Source organism: Scyliorhinus canicula, chromosome 17 (assembly GCF_902713615.1).
Source record: "Scyliorhinus canicula chromosome 17, sScyCan1.1, whole genome shotgun sequence".
NCBI lineage: Eukaryota > Metazoa > Chordata > Chondrichthyes > Carcharhiniformes > Scyliorhinidae > Scyliorhinus > Scyliorhinus canicula.
In genome coordinates this window covers 18,675,414-18,693,925 of record NC_052162.1, presented here as the reverse complement: position 1 = coordinate 18,693,925, position 18,512 = coordinate 18,675,414, and the positions used below count along the sequence as shown (strand labels likewise).

The 18,512-nt window shown below is 50.5% G+C and overlaps 1 protein-coding gene across 3 annotated transcripts in view; it reads left to right on the top strand.

The window, feature by feature from the left end:
• Positions 1–18,512, top strand: part of tmem255a (transmembrane protein 255A) — a 134,521-nt gene that overhangs the window by 46,770 nt on the left and 69,239 nt on the right. For all 3 annotated transcript variants that reach the window (XM_038775312.1, XM_038775311.1, XM_038775310.1), the window contains one exon: positions 4,265–4,345. In XM_038775312.1, coding sequence (XP_038631240.1) covers positions 4,265–4,345 — 81 coding nt within the window. The remainder of the gene's footprint in view (positions 1–4,264; positions 4,346–18,512) is intronic.

Here is an 18,512-nt window from a genome sequence, read left to right as displayed (position 1 = left end):
TGTATCCCCCATGGCGGCAGCAGCGGAAAGGCCGGAACCTGCTTTCTCAGGAAGTCTCGCACCTGCAAATACCTAAAACCATTCCCTGCTGCCAATTCAAATTTATCCTCCAAGGCTTTCAAGCTGGGAAAGCTCCCTCGGTGTAGTTTAAAACACCCCAACCTCAGCCAGTTCGTGTACACACTCACTACTGGTGCCTGATAGAGCAACCGCACCCAGTCAATAAAGCCCTCACCAAACCCAAATCTTCCCAGCGCCTCCCACAGGTAATTCCTCTCCACCCGATCAAAAGCCTTCTCCGCATCCATCGCTACCACCACCACCACCTCCTCTCCTTCTGAGGGCATCATAATAACATTCAAAAGCCTTCGAACATTGGCCTTGAGTTGCCTGCCCGTTACAAATCCCGTCTAGTCTTCCCCTATCACCCCGGGGACACAATCCTCTATCCTTGTGGCCAGTATCTGAGCCAGCAGTTTGGCATCCACATTCAGTAGAGAAATTGGCCTGTATGCCCTGCTCTGGATCCTTCTCCCGTTTCAGGATCAATGAAATCGGGGCCTGCGTAATTGTTGGGGGGAGGGCTCCCTTCTCTCTTGCTTCATTAAATGTCCTCACCAGCAGGGGGCTCCATATGTCTGAAAACTTCTTATAGAATTCCACCAGATAGCCGTCAGGCCCCGGGGCCTTGCCCTATTGCATCCCCTCCAGCCCCTCGATTATTTCCTCAATCTCAATTGGGGCTCCCAGCCCTTTCCACCAGATCCTCATCCACCCTCGGAAACCTCAACTGATCCAAAAACTGCCTCATCCCCTTCACCCCCACTGGGTCCAGGACATTATTCCCGCCTCTACTCTTTACTTTACTTACCTCCCTGGCTGCCTCCATTTTCTTGAGCTGGTGCGCTAACATTCTGCTTGCCTTTTCCCCGTACTCATAAATCGCCCCCCCTTGCCTTCCTGAACTGTTTCACCGCTTTCCCTGTAGTCAACAGCCCAAACCCCGCCTGTAACCTCCGCCGCTCCCTCAGTAGCCCCGCGTCCGGGGCCTCCGAGTATCCCCTGTCCACCTGGAGTATCTCCTCCACTAACCTGTCCTTCTCAGCCTGTACCCCCTTTTCTCTGTGGGCCCATATCGAGATTAATTCCCCTCTGACTACTGCCTTCAGAGCTTCCCAAACCATCACTACAGAGACCTCCCCCTGTATCATTTGTTTCCAGGTAGTTCTGGATGGACTTGATAACCCGCCCACAGATCGCTTCGTCCGCTAGCAACCCCACATCCAGTCTCCACAGCGGGCGTTGCCCTCTCTCCACACGATCCCGTAGATCCACCCAGTGCGGGGCATGATCCGACACTGCGATTGCCGAGCACTCAGTATCCACCACCTCCGGTATTAGCGCCCTGCTCAGAACAAAAAGGTCGATGCGAGAGTATACGTTGTGGATGTGGGAGAAAAAGGAAAACTCCTTCATCCTCGGCCGTGCAAACCTCCATGTGTCTACTCCCCCAATCTGTTCCATTCAATTCCTTTGCCGCAGCTGGCCTCCTCCCTATCCTGGATTTTGACCGGTCCAATTCGGGATCAATGACTGTGTTAAAATCTCCTCCCATAATCAGGTTATGTGACTCTAAGTCTGGGATCTTACCTAACATCCGCCTCATAAATTCCACATCATCCCAATTCAGAGCATATTTGTTCACGAGTACCACCCCCCCCATAGCTTCCCACTCACCATTATGTACCTACCCCTCCTTGTCTGACACGATTCTCCCTGCCTTGAATGCCACAGGTTTGTTGATCAAGATCGCTACCCCCCTGTCTTTGAGTCCAGCCCTGAGTGGAACACTTGGCCAACCCACCCCTTCCTCAATCTCGTCTGGTCGGTAACCTTTAGGTGTGTCTCTTGTAACATTGCCACGTCCACCTTCAGCCCCCTCAAATATGCAAACACGCGAGCCCTCTTGACCGGCCCATTCGACCGTCTGACGTTCCATGTAATCAGCCTGGCCGGGGGCCTGGCTTGGCCCTTGTTGATGAACCATCACCCTTTGTAGGCCAGCCTCTAGCTCGCGCCCTCCACCCCCTCGAGCACCCCCCCCCCCCTCCCCCCTCAGTCATTCGCCATTGTTGCTGTGGATTTCTGTATTACAACAGTGAATGCACTTCAAAAGTACTTAATTGGCTGTAAAGTGCTTTGAGATTTTGTGAGGATGTGGATGATGCGATACAAATGCAAATCTTTCTCTTTGTTTTTCACACCGCACCCCACTCCAAGGATGGGCATGTTGGGGGCAAGTCAAAACTTGAAAAAATTGTAAAACATCCAGGGTTGGGGATTTTATTTCCAGGATGTCCTCGAAACCTGTACCTCTAGCCTGAAAACTCATCTCCTCCAGGGTCACTCTTTATTCCCTCCAATCTTCACCCAACTGGGAGAAAACTGCACTTTCCTAACCCACATTTTCCATTTACCCCCCATTCAGATTGACATCCTTCTCCCCCTTTTGCCTTCTCTTCCTCCCACTCTGCCCAATTCAACCTGGCACTTGCCCAGCACCTTCGGCCAGCTGAAGTCTCTTCCTTCTTTGCTTCCTAGCTCATCCACCATCATGCTCGACCTTGATCATTTCTTCCTCTTCTCCTGCTTTTTGGTGTAACTTCTGCAGCAGATTTTAATGGATGACGAGGTCAGGATTCCTCAAGCACCGGTCTTCAAACTCACAGCCATCGCAACATTAGGCAGTAGGAGCTCAGAGCAATTCTACATTTGGAGGATTCTGACCTGTGGTGTGTGTTATTCTTCGCTTTGATTTTCCTCGATGGCTTGGATGCTTAGTGTTGAACAAAGAACACGAATCTTTGTTAACGAACAAAACTAATTTAGTAACTCATTAAATAAGATTTGTGCGTATTCCTAAAGGTTACTGAATTAAACTATGCTAGCTCTAACTACAGAACTCTCTCATACACAACTGGAGCTGGATTCTCCGATTTTGAGGCTATGTCCCCCACGCCGGCATGGGAACGGTGGCGTTTTACAACAGAAAAAATGGCATAAAACGGCCACCGATCCTCCGTTTGGCTGGGGGCTAGCATGCCGGCAGTGTAGAGCACCCGGCTCTAGCTGCCAATACGGCCTGGAGAATTGCCGGGTCCATGGCTCCACATGCGCACAGCAGCGGTCGCTCGCAGACCAGGCCCGCTAGCTCATGTCCCACAGTGCCCCCAGTCCCTGATAATTGTGTTGTTCCTTGTGTCTTAATAAAGCTCGTAGTCTCAAAGTTGGAGAAGATGCTTTATTGTGAATTTGTTCTGTCTTCAGAGCTTAACTTACAGCTACCTCAAATGCTGCCTGCCTGTCCTGCTGCCAAGTACCTCTGCTGTGAAGTGTGTCCTCACTTCCTGTCCCTCTGTATTTATAGCTCTCCCGTGCTCCCTCTAGTGCTTGCTCAGTTGTATTGCATCTACACTGATACACAATCACCACAATAATGTTCCCCCTGCCCGCAGATTGGCCCTCCCCCGACTGTGGCAACACGGGACTGAGTTCCCAGCTGCTACACCGAGTTCCCGACCGATGAGACCACACGCGACCGACGGCGCCGGGAACTCGGCCGGTCAGGGGTGGAGCGTTGGGGGGCGGTGTCGATGTGTCGTGCGGCTTACTCTCCGAGTACGCCACTTTGGAGAGGGCGGAGCATCATTAAAGCGACGACGCTCCAGATTTGGTCGGGAACTGTGACTCTCTGGTCGATCGCCAAACGCGGTATCGCCATCAGCGACCGGAGAATCTAACCCCTGATCTCTCTTATGCCTAACCATTCTCTACCCAGAACAGAAGTCACATGACATATATATATATATATATATATATATGAGACTGTTCTGTGTTTCCCTCTAGTGGTAAGAAGCATCATCATTAACATGTTAACTCCTTGCATCCCAGTCAATATATATATGACGTGGTGATTTTGGGGCAAGATACAAACGGTCAATGCTCCAAAATTCCAAGTATTTAGCACACTGGGCTAACTGGCTTTTAAAGCAGACCAAGGCAGGCCAGCAGCACGATTCGATTCCCGTACCAGCCTCCCCGAACAGGCGCCGGAATGTGGCGACTAGCGGCTTTTCACAGTAACTTCATTGAAGCCTACTTAAATTTGTTCTTTAAAATCAGGAGGGTTTTAAGTGCAGCGGGAAAGCTGAAATCAGCTGCATGCAACAGTTTGCAATATTAATACTATCTTCTTTTGTGACAGGATATCAAGCCTTTCCACGCAGGGAGATGTCAGTATTATTCCAGTGGTGCTCCATATCCTTCAGATGATTACAATGCAGAGGTAAGTTTGCCAGTAACTGGCTCAGCATTGTTACTGTGTCGCTATTTCTTGGAGATCCCTGTTGCTGGTTCAAACATAGCAAGCCTGGAAATTCTCAGTCGTGTGTACAGACCTCTTTTAACACTTTCTTCAGTTTGGTTCCGTCCTTATATTTTAGCCGATGTACCTACAGGGACTTTGCGATCAGTGGGAGATATGTGGGGAGGCTGGTACCTCCCCAGAGAGAGGGAGGGATATTCCGAGAATGAGCCACTCTGAGCAACACTTGTTCACCTTCCTTTTTAAAATATCTTCTTCCTTTGCCACTCTCTGCTTCTGAAGCCATAGTTGGAAGTTAGCTATAGTTAGAAGTTCAAAGCTAATGTGCATTTTCCCTGGTGCTTTCCCAAATGACTTTCTTTATCTCAGCCTGTCTCGGGGTGGCGATACCTAACCTGGTACTCGCTTTTAGAAGAATGAGAGGCGATCTTAGTGAAACATATAAAGTCGAACCAAAGTACTGAGGATGCAGAATATCTGAATTAAAAACGGAAAATGCTGGAAATACTCAAGAGGTCACACAGTGTGGGTGGGGTCATGGGTGGGGTGACAGTGGAGGGGGAAGCAGATGAGATTTCAGCATTGCCTTCATTCGGGAAGACCTGCCCACTGCCCCTTGTACCCCTGCCCCTTGTACCCCTGCCCCTTGTACCCCTGCCCCTTGTACCCCTGCCCCTTGTACCCCGCGCCTTGTACCCCGCGCCTTGTACCCCTGCCCCTTGTACCCCTGCCCCTTGTACCCCTGCCCCTTGTACCCTTGCCCCTTGTACCCCTGCCCCTTGTACCCCTGCCCCTTGTACCCCTGCCCCTTGTACCCCTGCCCCTTGTACCACTGCCCCTTGTACCACTGCCCCTTGTACCCCTGCCCCTTGTACCCCTGCCCCTTGTACCACTGCGCCTTGTACCCCTGCCCCTTGTACCCCTGCCCCTTGTACCACTGCCCCTTGTACCCCTGCCCCTTGTACCCCTGCCCTTTGTACACTGCCCCTTGTACCACTGCCCCTTGTACCACTGCCCCTTGTACCACTACCCCTTGTACCACTTAGACATGAAATAGGCCAGCAGTGGACCTTCCCCCCCCCCGGATCAAACACACATGAAACCGCCCACCAAGAGCTGCCAGCCAATCAGAGGCCAGAAGCTCTTCGGTATGAGTGGTGGCTGTTTCTGGTACGGATCCAGGAAGGTCCCAGGTACAGTGAGTGATAGTGGGGTGGTGGGGAGCAGTGACGAGGTGGGAGGGATGTTAGCAACGAAGGCAGTGGGTGGTACTCAGTGGGCCCCCTCCTTCCCAAGCCTCTCTTGCAGGCACAAAGTACCTTTCCCGTAGAATTCAGAGCCATTCGGCCCAGCGAGTCTCACTGACCCTCCGAAAGAGCGCCCTACCCCGGCGGCTCCCAGTCAGTGCTTCGTGGCAAAGGTCACATGACTGAGGCAAGCCGGATAGGATTGCATTTCAACCCAAACAGGCAGTGTAGGTGTGGTCTGTGAACTGGAGAGAAGAGTTACTGATTGGTATGTTTCCCTATTTTATAAATAAATTCTAATGTTCTCTGAATTCGAGTGTGTTTCTCAAAAGTTTATATAGATTAGGAAGAATGCACTACAGTGATAATTGTGCAGGTTCCGCGGACTGAATGGTCTTTACTCATATTATGCAATACTTTGGCTTTGAGTTCTCCTCTGGGTCCTTTTGAACTTTCTTGCATGGTTCCCTTGTGGGAGAGTCTAGGACCAGAGGGCATAATCTCAGAGTAAGGGGTAGCCCATTTAAGACAGAGATGGGGAGGAATTTCTTCATTCAGAGGGGAGTCAGTCTGTGAAATTCTTTACCGCAGAAAGATGTAGAGGCTGGGACGATAAGTCTGTCCAAGGCGGAGATAAGCAGATTATTAATCAGTCAGGGAATCGAGGGTTATGGGCATAAGGTGGGTAAGTGGAGTGGAGGGTTATCAGATCAGATCAGTCACGATTTCATTGAATGGCAAAGCAGACTCAATGGGCCGAATGGCCTACTTTTGCTCCTACGTTTTATGGTCTTATCAGCGTCTCATCCTGAAGCACATTTTCCTCGGAGACAGTACCTCACTCAAGTAGTTTGCTATTCTGTGGGTGCCTAGGCAGTAATTGCAGTCGTGACAGCTGGAATAGACGTGGAGCACATGTGGAATTGGGCCATCTAATCACGGGAAGCGTGATTACAAAGTCGTTCCTATTTTCATTTGGCCTTTGATCAGGAGTCCCGTACCAGCCTCCCCGAACAGGCGCCGGAATGTGGCGACTAGGGGCTTTTCACAGTAACTTCATTTGAAGCCTACTTGTGACAATAAGCGATTTTCATTTTAATTTTCATTTCAGGAGTGGCTGATGTTCTTATTTCTTTCTCACCCTCCCACAGCCACCGTCTGAGCAAACGCTGAGGCCAGTTGTTGCAAAGCTTCATCATTCCAGGGTTCAGACCTGAGACCTCCCGAATCTCCAACGTTCCGTTATGCAGCAAACCATCTTTTTAACCACTTCTTCTTGACCTCTCTGCCCAAAGGCCTTGGTGATTATTCACCAAATCAGAGCAACATGCCGCGATTTTTCACTCCAGGCAGGGCAAGGAAGCGGGCCGCACGTCTACCTCAGCCAGAACGGAAATTGAACCCCTGTGCTGTTGGCACTAATCTGATCCACACGCCAGCTGTCCGGTTAACTGAGCTGCCCAGCCCTCCCTTTGACATACTGAATTTATTAATAGCTTTGTTTCGAACAGAATTATCAACAAATCTATTTGGCCAGATGTTCCATGCTTGGGAGTGTGGAATACGTGTTCCTTTCAAAGGGCATTTTGCACTCGAATATTAAATCCACAACGGTTATGCGCACTTCATGGGGCTGGGTTTTTTAAAGGGATATCATTATTTACGGGTAAAGTCGGCTTCTTAAATGAAGCAATTGCCAGAAATATTCTACCTTCAGTCAGATAAGCAGAAGTGGAATCAGGGAATCACACTGAGTTGGATGACAGAGGAAAGGGCGGCACAGTTGATCTACATCAAAGGCGGCAGAAAGGTTGGGAAGAATAAAGGAGACAACGCACTGCGGTCAAATTCAGGTTTGTTTTGAATCTCTGTCGGGAGCGGACAACTGGAGAAATTCAGGTAGAGGAGCAGGAAAGGTGGTCACAGATGGGAGATATTCCGACAAGTTGGAGATGGGGCATAGTTTGTAGTTGTGGATGGTTTACCTGGGAAGGTGTGATGATGGTAGTTTGAAAGAAGGTTGGGTACTGCAATGTTAGCTGACAAGGGAGCCAGGAGGGAAAGTTGAGTAATCAGTAATTTAGTGGGAATAGGGTCAAGGGGCCGGAAATGGGTTTCACGAACACGTGGAGTTTGGACATTACAAAGAGGTGCAGATTAGGTGGATTGGCCATGCTAAATTGCCCCTTTATGTCCAGGTTCTGGGTTTCGGAGGTAGGGTGGGGTGAACGATGGAGTGAAAATGGGTAGAGTGTTCATTTGAAGGGTTGGTGCAGACTCGATGGGCCGAATAGCCTCCTTCTGCACTGTAGGAATTCTATGGTTCTATGATTTACCCCTTTGAGCTTGGTGAGGGCCGTACCTGAGAGAAAGAAATGATGGGAGAGGGTAAATGTTTTGCTGGGGACAAGAGCATTGAAGATGGAGGTTGAGGGGAGGGATTGAACAGGAGGAGATTTCATCATTGTCGTGGTGGAGCTGGAAGTTTGGATGTGCAGTTAAAAGTTTTTTTTCTGTAGTGTATGCATAAGTGGGGTTTGGGAGGGGCGACAGGTCTGTTGATGTTTGGGGGGGGGGGCGGTACAAGAAATGGTCAGAGGTGGATTTGGATCAATATTATGGGAATAGATAGATTCATGGGAGGTGTCAATGTCAAAGAAATGTCTATGAATATTCATGGGCAGTAAATTCAATGGCAAATGAGGACGGTTAGATGGAGGTTGAAATTGACAATTTGCCCAGTTGAGAGGCTTGGGGACAAAAGGCTGAAAGATATTTTGGCGAAAATTTTGGGTTGAGTTTTGGGATAGTCGTAGCTGATTCATTTTCTTTTATATGTGTGTGGTGAATGTACATTGCGTAATTCACACAGTATAGTACTGTGTCCTTGTGGGCTCTGTCTGTGAGTCGTTGCGCGGCTCTGCCCACAGGGGGAGATGAGGAGCTTGTACAGGGCTCCACCCTTGGCTCCGCCCATGGCCCCTTCCACTACTGGAAGTATAAAGTGCTGCAGCCTTGTGAGTCTTCCCTCAGTTCTTCTGGTCGCAGGCAGGCTCAGTTGTAAGTCTATTAAAGCCACAGTTTACTTCCTATCGTGTCTCGAGTGAATTGATGGTCACATCAATTTAATAGACTTAAGAAAACCACTATCGAATCAGCCTTCAAACCTGATTGACTAGAACTCGACCCGCAGGCTGCAGAAGCGAAGGGAATCTTTCTACGCTGGCTTCGGTGCTTCAAGGCCTACCTGGCTGCGTCAACTACCTCAGCTACTACAGATGAGCAGAAACTCAGTCTACTGCACGCACAGGTGAGCCATCGCACCTCTACACAACTCAACAGTACCAACTCGTACTCCGAGGCCCTCGCTATGCTCGACTGACTCGGCCTGTAAACGAAGTCTATGCGCGGCATATTTTCGTTACCCGCCGCCAACGCCCCGCAGAGTCGCTAGTGGACTACCTGCGCAATCTAAAAGTCCTTGCTCGGGAATGTAACTTTCAGGCTGTAACTTCCTCCCAGCATATGGAACTCGCTGTCCGTGGTGTGTATGTTGCAGGGGTCCGGTCTAATTATGTGCGCCAACGCCTCCTCGAGAAAGGGGCCCAGAACGTGGAGGACACGGTAGCGCTAGCAACCTCAACGGACGTCACGTTTCAAAGTCTTAACTCATTCCCCGCAGACCACGCGACCGCATCGTGGACCCTCGACCAGCGACTGCCCCAGGCCTGCGCCGCGCGGCCACCCACCCACTATGGAGCACCAGCGTGCTATTTTTGCGGTCAGCCCCAACACCCACGGCAGCACTGCCCGGCCCGCAACGCGACCTGCAGCAGCTGTGGTCGAAGAGGACATTATGCTAGAGTATGCCTGTCGAAATCGAAACCCTCTAACTGCCCCGCGGTCCACAGCAATCGCTCCCCCAACACGCAGACCCGCAGACCCCGTAATGTTGCAGCGTGTCTGCCGACTCCGCCTCCGCCCGACATGTGCGACTCATGGGGGCCGCCATCTTGGCAATCCTCCCCCACCCGACCGTCCACGTGCGAGTCATGGGGGCCACCATCTTGGGCGCCATCTTCCTCACCGCCCGCCACGTGCGATCCACAGGGGTGGCCATCTTGGACTCCATCTTCTTCATCACCCGCCACGTGCGATCAACAGGGGGCGCCATCTTGGCCATCACCCGATGTTCACCTCGAAGACTACAACCTCCGCGGACAGTCATCACAGGGCCACTCCAGCACTGCTGATCGAGCCACCGACTACCCGCAACTCAACGCAATCACTTTGGACCAGTCGCGTCCAAAGAACCTCAGGAGCTCGATGATGTCCGTTCAGGTCAACGGATACAAGACACCGTGCCTCTTTGACTCCGGAAGCACAGAGATCTTCATGCATCCAGACCTGGTAAGACGCTGTTCGCTCCCTATCTTCCCTGCACGGCAAACTATCTCCCTCGCCTCGGGTTCGCACTCGGTCCAAATACAAGGGCGCGCCGTTGCGACCCTAACGATCAGGGCGCCAGCTACTCTAATTTCCAGCTGTACGTACTCCCAGACCTCTGCTCCCCACTCTTACTCGGGCTCAATTTTCAGTGCAATCTTAGAAGCCTCACACTCGGCTTCGGCGGACCCCTACCTCCTCTCACTATATGCAGCCTAGCGACTCTAAATATCGACCCCCCCCCTCCACTCTTCGTTAACTTAACAGCTAACTGTAAACCTGTAGCCACTCGCAGCAGGCGGTACAGCCTGCAAGACAGAGTATTCATTAGAGCCGAAGTCCAGCGGCTCCTACGTGAGGGAGTCATAGAGGCCAGTAACAGCCCCTGGAGAGCTCAGGTGGTGGTCGTCAAGACTGGGGAAAAGTTCCGGATGGTGGTTGATTACAGCCAAACCATTAACCGGTTCACGCACCTCGATGCGTACCCCTCCCCAGAATTGCAGATATGGTCAACCAGATCGACCAGTACCGAATTTGCCGAGTACCAGATTGCCGCCAAATTCTCCGGCATTACTTCTTTGCCTGTCCCGCCGCCGTAAATTAGACAAGGTCTCTTACCAGCGGGACCTGGCGACGCGGATGGGCTCCAGGGTCCTGGGTGGGGGGGGGGGGGGGGGGGGCGCGGGGTGATCTGGCGCCGGGGGGTGCCCCCACGGTAGCCTGGCCCGCGATTGGGGCCCACCGATCCGCGGGGGGCACTCTTTTCCTACGCGATGACCGACGCGTAGGTGAACAACCCCCCGCGCATGCGTGGGGATGATGTCAGCAGCCGCTGATGCGCCCACGCATGCGCGGACCCATGCCAGCCGGCATAGTCCCTTCGGCCCCAGCTGGTGTGGCGCCAAAGGCCTTCCACGCCGGCCGGCGGGGCGCAAACCACTGCAGCGCTGGCCTAACCCCTGAAGGTGCGAAGGATTCTGTACCTTTGGGGCGGGCCAACGTCGGAGTGGTTCACACCACTCTGACCCGCCGGGCTTCCCCCCCACCGTGCTGGGTAGGGGACAATTCCGCCCAGGATGTTAATTCACGCTAAGGTCATGGATGGTCTCTTTCAGTGTTCTATCACACAGTGATATTGTTGGCATGGGAGCAGATGGAGGGGAATGTGGAGAGGACGTGAAATTGTTCATCTGTTTCTCAAGTCTTAATAAAAGTAAAGTCGACGTAGCCCCAGATGACCACAGGCTGCTTTCCCCTTTGAGGGGGGAGAGCTGACCGGTGGTGGTTTAACCTGACGGTCACCACACCTCAGGCAAGGGGCAAGGTTGAGAAGGCGGGGCCTTCATGGATAACCTCAGCTAGTACGGGAATTGAACCTCTGCTGTTGGACTCGCTCTGCATTACAAACCGTTTGTCCAACCAACTGAGCTAAACCGTCAATGACCTGTCACAGCCTCCTCTCCTCCGGTATCCAGACCCATCTGCACACATGCACGAGCCTCTCCAGCCCAGACCCCGAGCGCCTCCAACCCAGGCCCCGAGCCTCTCCAACCCAGGCCCCGAGCCTCTCCAACTCAGGCCCCGAGCCTCTCCAACTCAGGCCCCGAGTCTCTCCAACCCAGGCCCCGAGCGCCTCAAACCCAGGCCCCGAGCCTCTCCAACCCAGGCCCCGAGCCTCTCCAACTCAGGCCCCGAGCCTCTCCAACTCAGGCCGCGAGCCTCTCCAACCCAGGCCCCGAGCCTCTCCAACTCAGGCCCCGAGCCTCTCCAACTCAGGCCCCGAGCCTCTCCAGCCCAGGCCCCGCACCTCTCCAACCCAGGCCCCGAGCCTCTCCAACCCAGGCCCCGAGCCTCTCCAACCCAGGCCCCGAGCCTCTCCACCCCAGGCCCCGAGCCTCTCCACCCCAGGCCCCGAGCCTCTCCAGCCCAGGCCCCGAGCCTCTCCAGCCCAGGCCCCGAGCCTCTCCAGCCCAGGCCCCGAGCCTCTCCAGCCCAGGCCCCGAGCGCCTCTAACCCAGGCTCACGAAGCACTCGCCAACAAGTGGGGACCAATCAAACTTCATTGTAGGCCAACATTAAACTTCATGTTCTAGTGTCACAAGGAAGAAGTAAGGAGAGAGACTCAATGGAGGATCCGACCTTCAGGACCTCACAGAAGAGGAAAAGGAGGAAGAACAGGATCTGCCAGATACAAGATCTCCCATTGGATACCAAAAGGATCAGGGCCCACCTCAGACCACATATACCCCTAGTTACTACCAAGCACCCACCAATGAGGAAGATGACGGATCTATCAACAGGAAGGTGTCCCATCCCCAGACCACTATGTCCAGGAAGGAAAGCCCAGCCTCCCAGGATACCCCCCCCCCTCTCCCCCCCCCCCCCCCCCCCCCTCTCCCCCCCCACCCCGAGCAGGCACCCCAGGCCTCTGGGGCCAACAGGATCAGACCTGGCCGAGCCCAGCATCACCCAAAACATAAGAAACTATACCCCCAGGACATCCAACACACCCCAAGAAGCTGCACCCCTGCCCAGCCCGCAGTCTTCCAACCCCAACCAAGGCAATACACCGTCCCCACTCACACTGAAAAAGCCGGGATTATCACTCCAGCCCCAGCCAAAGGGGCCTTCAACCCCCGGAGAAGGAGAACCATCAAGGCACCCAGCAACTGGGCCTCCTGGAGGGACCATTCCCTCCCCTCCAGCACCACCTAGAAAACGCCCAAAGAAGGAACCCAGTCAACCCCAGGATAAAAAAGGAAGTCTGCCCAGGTCATCACAGGACAAAAAATAAATCTAAAGAGAAACAAAACCTGAAATGGATGACCTCTAACTGGGTTACTATCCTCATTCTCAGTGAGGATGAATTAACCTACCAACCCCAACTCTCTCTCTCTCTCTCTCTCTCTCCCCCCCCCCCCCCCCCCCCCGCACAAATCACACTTCTCAAATTGACTCAATGTGATGTTTCTAGATCGGGATAATCAGCAACATCGGCCATCCCGCTCACATGTTGTACTCCCCTGCAGGAAAATGGAAAAGACAATGTTCAGCAAAATGATTAACAGGGAGTGACATCCAGGATAACAGAAGAACCACAGGGTTACTGCAGGATGAAGACATCTTTCAAGCACACTTCAGGATCTCTCGAGGAGTCCGGTGATTGGAGCAGGAGACACCATCACTCCCACCACGCAGTCTGTCTGACACCCAGGCGGTCCACAGACTAGGCCCCGGCCGAGAAGAATGACTCGACCGGTTCGGCCACCCCCAACCCGTCACAACAAACATTGAGGACTGGGCAATACAGGAGCAGTGATAGGAGGGCCCATCGAACCTGATGCACCTGACCTCCAAATCAAGATTGCCAAAGCCTGGCAGCCAATTTTCAAACACAACCGGGAAATCGCCCTCAATCGCCATGGACCAGGCTCGAATGAGCAGCCTGCCCAGCCCCTGGGCGGGATTCTCCGGTCTCCGACGCCGAAATCACGATCGGCGATCGGGCAGAGAATCCCCATTTGCGCCAAAATCGGAGGTGGCGCTGCCTTTCTGATGCTCCGCCCCTTTGAAAATGGCGTAATCGCAGAGTACGGCGCACGCCGTTGGGACGGCCTCAGGCTCTCACCTGAGGCCCTCACTTGATGCTCCACTCTCGTTGAGTTGGGTTCCTGGCAGCGCAGAACAATTATTCTATTTTTTTTCTTGAACCCGGCATAGCTGCAGCGGACTGAGTCCAGCGCCGCGACAGTCGGGTGGAAGCCTTTCCGCGGGCAGGGGGGCTTTGGCGGGGGCTGGTGGTACTGGTGGGTGGTCGTTCGGGGGTGACGAGCTTGGTCAAAGTGGGCAGTTTTTGGCAGATCGGGCCCGCACGCGGTCCAGCACCATGTTGCATAGCGTGGCCGCTGCACGCCTCCGTCCTGTGCATGCACGGCCACGGTCCCGGAAATTCTCCGTCTGTATCCGCTGGTAAAGCCGGGGGCTTTATGCTGCGTGCCTACTAACCTCCACCGGGAGGAGGATCGGTGCAGCTCTAGCACCGTTTTTTCGGGTGTATAACACCACTGTTCCCACGCTGGCGTCAGCACTTCAAATTGAAGAATCCAGCCCCCTATCTCCCGAACCTGTCAGGATAGACATGACATGCAACAGGATTTTGCCGACACGGAGGTGGGCTCTCAAAAGTGCTATTTCGAGTGCACGAACCTTCTCGTGTGCCTCCACCACTCTCTTTAAAGTTCCCGCAATTCTTCAAAGTGAACTCTGACAACCAGCATGGCAGCGACAAGATCTTCAGCCAAGACAGCATTTCGATGGCGGCCAGCAGTCAGGTACACGCAGCACCACCACGGCCAGAACCCGCTCAGCAGCAACTGCGCCACTGCCAGCCGGGCCCCACCCCAGCCCACTCTGACCGCCACAAACAAAAGGAGGATATTAACTTTTCATCTCAGCCCTTCCTCGCAAAACAGCAATCAGGAACTCCCAGGGACATAGCACGAGACATGTTGGCCCATAAAAGACAAATATGAAGTGTGCGGCAAGATGAAATAACGGATGAAAAGATGAGCAGAGCCGGCGATCAAGAAACTGGAACCTCTCACCAACTCTCGTCACGTGACCCCCCCCTCCCCATGGTGGGTTAATGATGGGATGGGGTTAAGGATTAAGAGACAAAATACTTAAGAAAAAATTAAGCATTGCATGACTGGTTAACAAGGAGTAAAGAAATAGAGATTCACCGTAAAAGACTTCAGAGGAAAGAGCAGATAGAAATAATGTCATGCCTTTCAGTTGTACTCTTGATACACTTTAGGAGACTAGAATAGCTTTTACACATCCCAGGAGAACCCTTCACTGTGCCATTTACACATCATAGTGATGTACCTGCTGGGTTAATTGCAGGTCCTTGGTTTAGTGTCGTATCCAAAACATGATACCTTTCGCTGTCATCAGGTTACATTTGTGTTGCCTTTGTAACAAATTCTATCTTGATTGCCCTTGTGTGTAGGACATTAAACTCAAAGCAAGGATGTAATTGAGGATTTGTACGCGACATTGATGAGGCCACCATTGAGTAGAGTGTACAAGCTGAGATGTTTCTTCAGAAAAGTGTATCTGTCATTGGAGCAACTTCACGAAGATGGTATCGAGAGTGAGAAATTAAACAGAAAAGCCTAAACAATTGTGGGATTTTCAAAATTCTTTTTTTAAATATATATTGGCCGGATAATGAAAAAGTAAAACGGGGAAAATGTGTTTCTGCTGGGAAGTCTGAAAGTGAGGTGGGTGGGCATAACCTCTGGATTATCGCTATGAATATGGCATTTGAAATAGAATTTCCCCAGGTCATGAGAATGGAATGTTTACCAGTGTCTTACTGAGGCAGAGTTTATAGCATCATTATGACGGAGATCTGTTAAATGTTAAAGAGGTTTTGACGGTAACATTAAGGTACTAAGTACATCAGAGAGTCTCTCGGCTCTCTTTGTGTCTCTATGGACTTGCCTTCTCCGTGTTGAAGGGAATACAATCAGTTATGTAAAATGTCACTTTAAAGGCAAATGAGTCACTGCCGATTTTAACAAGGCCGATATCATGACCGAATCACTTAATATTGTTTACCTGGTTAGAGGAGAAAGCTGAAAGATGGCCATAGACATCTATAAAATTGTGACAGGGTTCGAGAGGATAGGCGTAAAGAAGATGTTCCCACATGTAGGCAATTCAAAACCTCTAGGTCATAAATATAAGTCACTAATAACGTGGAACTTGCTTCCAGAAGGAGACAAACACTATAGATACATTTAAAGTGATGCTATAAAACCAAATGAGGAAACAAATAATAGGATATGCCAATAGGTGTATAAAATGGTTTGGAAAGAAGCTCCTAGACCATTTGACCTGGATATTTGTGTTGTCGACTCAATATAACTTAATATTTAATATCAATATAATTTAATGTTAATATCATCTTTTAAAATTCTGTTGACTCTGGAATTTTGTTTTGCAGATTGGAAGGTGGCAAATGTCACCCCACTATTTATAAACTGGGAGAGAGTAAACTGGGAAGTGCAGACCAGTCAGCCTGATGTCAGTTGAAGGGAAAATGCGAGAATTTATTATAAAGGAAGTGAAAACAGAACACTTGGAAAATAATGATTGGATTAGTCAGAGTCAACATGAATTCATGAAAGGCAAATCATGCTGAACAAACCTGTTGAAGTTTTTTGAGGCTGTAACTAGCAGAATGCGTATAGGGGGTACCAGTGGTTGTATTTAGATTTTCAAAGAGCTTTTGATCAGGTCCCATAGAAGAGGCTAGTAAATAAAATTAGAGCACATGGAATTGTGGGTAATGTGGTCAACGGACAGAGAGTAGGAATACATCGGTCATTCTCAAGTTGGCAGGCTGTGACTAGTGGGGTACCGCAGGATCACTGCTTGGGCCACAGCGATTCACAATCTGTATCAACAATTTGGATGTGGGGACTGAATGTATTTCCAAGTTTGCAGATGACACAAAACTAAGGGGAAGTGTGAGTTGTGAAGGGATGCAAAGAGATTTCAAGGGGATTTGGAGAGGCTAAGCGAGTGGGCAAAAAATTGACACACAACATATCACGTGGAGAAATGTGAGGTTAACTAACCACTTTGATATGAAAAGTAGAAACACAGAGTATTTCTTAAATGGGGAGAGTCTTGGGAGTGTTACATTTCAGAGGGACTTGCGTATCCTTGTTCATGAGTCACTGAAAGCTGACATGCAGGTGCAACAAGCAATTAAGAAGGCAGATAGTATGTTGGCCTTTATTACAAGAGGATCTGAGTATTGGAGCAAAGATTATATAGAACCTTGGTAAGACGGCACCTGGAGTATTGTGCGTAATTTTGCTCTCCTTACAGGAACGACATACTTGCCACAAACTGAGTGCAACAAAGATTTACTAAATTCGTTCCTGGGGTGGAGGGATTGTCCGATAAGGAAAGATTAAATAGACTGGGCCTTTATTCTCTGGAATTTGGAAGAGTGAGAACTCATCTCATTCACACAACTACGGAATTTTTTTATTTTAAAAAAAATAATTTTTATTGGAATTTTTTACAGAAAATATAAAAATATAACAACAAGTATAGCAACAAGCAGGAATATGCAACTAACAGCCCCATAACACCCACAATTCCCCCCAAACCGTAACATCACATGTATCACACTCCCCCCACCCCCCCCCACCCCAACAAGAGAACTTAACCATAAATTAAAATTAAATAAATCAAATTTAAATAAAATAAGCAAACATAATCAACGTCTCCCCCCCCCCCCAACCCCCCGGGTTGCTGCTGCTACTGTCCCAGTACCCTATCGTTGAGCCAGAAAGTCGAGGAAAGGTTGCCACCGTTTAAAGAACCCTTGCACCGATCCTCTCAGGGCGAATTTGACCTTCTCAAGCTTAATGAAGCCCGCCATGTCATTGATCCAGGTCTCCACGTTTGGGGGGCCTCGCGTCCTTCCATTGTAGCAAAATCCTTCACCGGGCTACTAGGGAAACTACGGAATTTTTATGGAGCAGAAGGTGGCCATTTGGCCCATCGTATCGACACCAGCTCTCCAAACAAGCATCATGTCTTAGCGCCATTCTCCTGCCTTTTCCCCATATCCCTGCATATTGTTTCTATTGAAATAATCATCCAATGCCCTCCCTCTTGAATGCCTCAATTGAACCTGCCTCCACCACACTTCCAAGCCGTGCATTCCAGACCCAAACCACTCACTGTTTGAAAGTGTTTTTCTCGCAACATTTGCTTTTTCTGTAAATCACTTCAATTTGGTTCCCTCTTGTTCTTGATCCTTTTACGAGCAGGAACAGTTTCTCCCTAACTACTCTGTCCGGCCTCCTCATGATTTTGAACATTTCTATCAAATCGCCTCTTAGCCGCCTTCTAAGGATTTGGAGGCTGTTATTTGGAAGAGGCTGTTTGAGGCTAAATCAACACTTGGCATGTGAGAATCTTTTAAGGAGCAGGTGATGGGAGTGCAGATCAGGCATGTGCCGATGTAAAGGAAAGGCAGGATTCAGGAACCATGGATGACCAGGAAAATTGCAAGTCGAATCAAAAAGAAAAAGGAGGCATACATGAAGTCTAGACTGTTATACGTTTAGCTGCTGTTGTATAAAGAGTCAAAGGTTCTGCTCCTTTTTTCCACAAACACCTTTAATTTACTTCAACAAACTGCACAAAACTCTAACATCACATCACATCACCTGACACAAAGGCCATCTGAAGCCCCTTTACGTATCAGTGTCAATTATTGGATTTTTAACATAAATGAGACAATTGGATTGTCTCTTAACCCATTATTAACAGTCTCCCCTTCCTTGGAGAAAAAAATAATTAGGTGAAAACAAAATTACAAGAAACTCAAAAACACACAT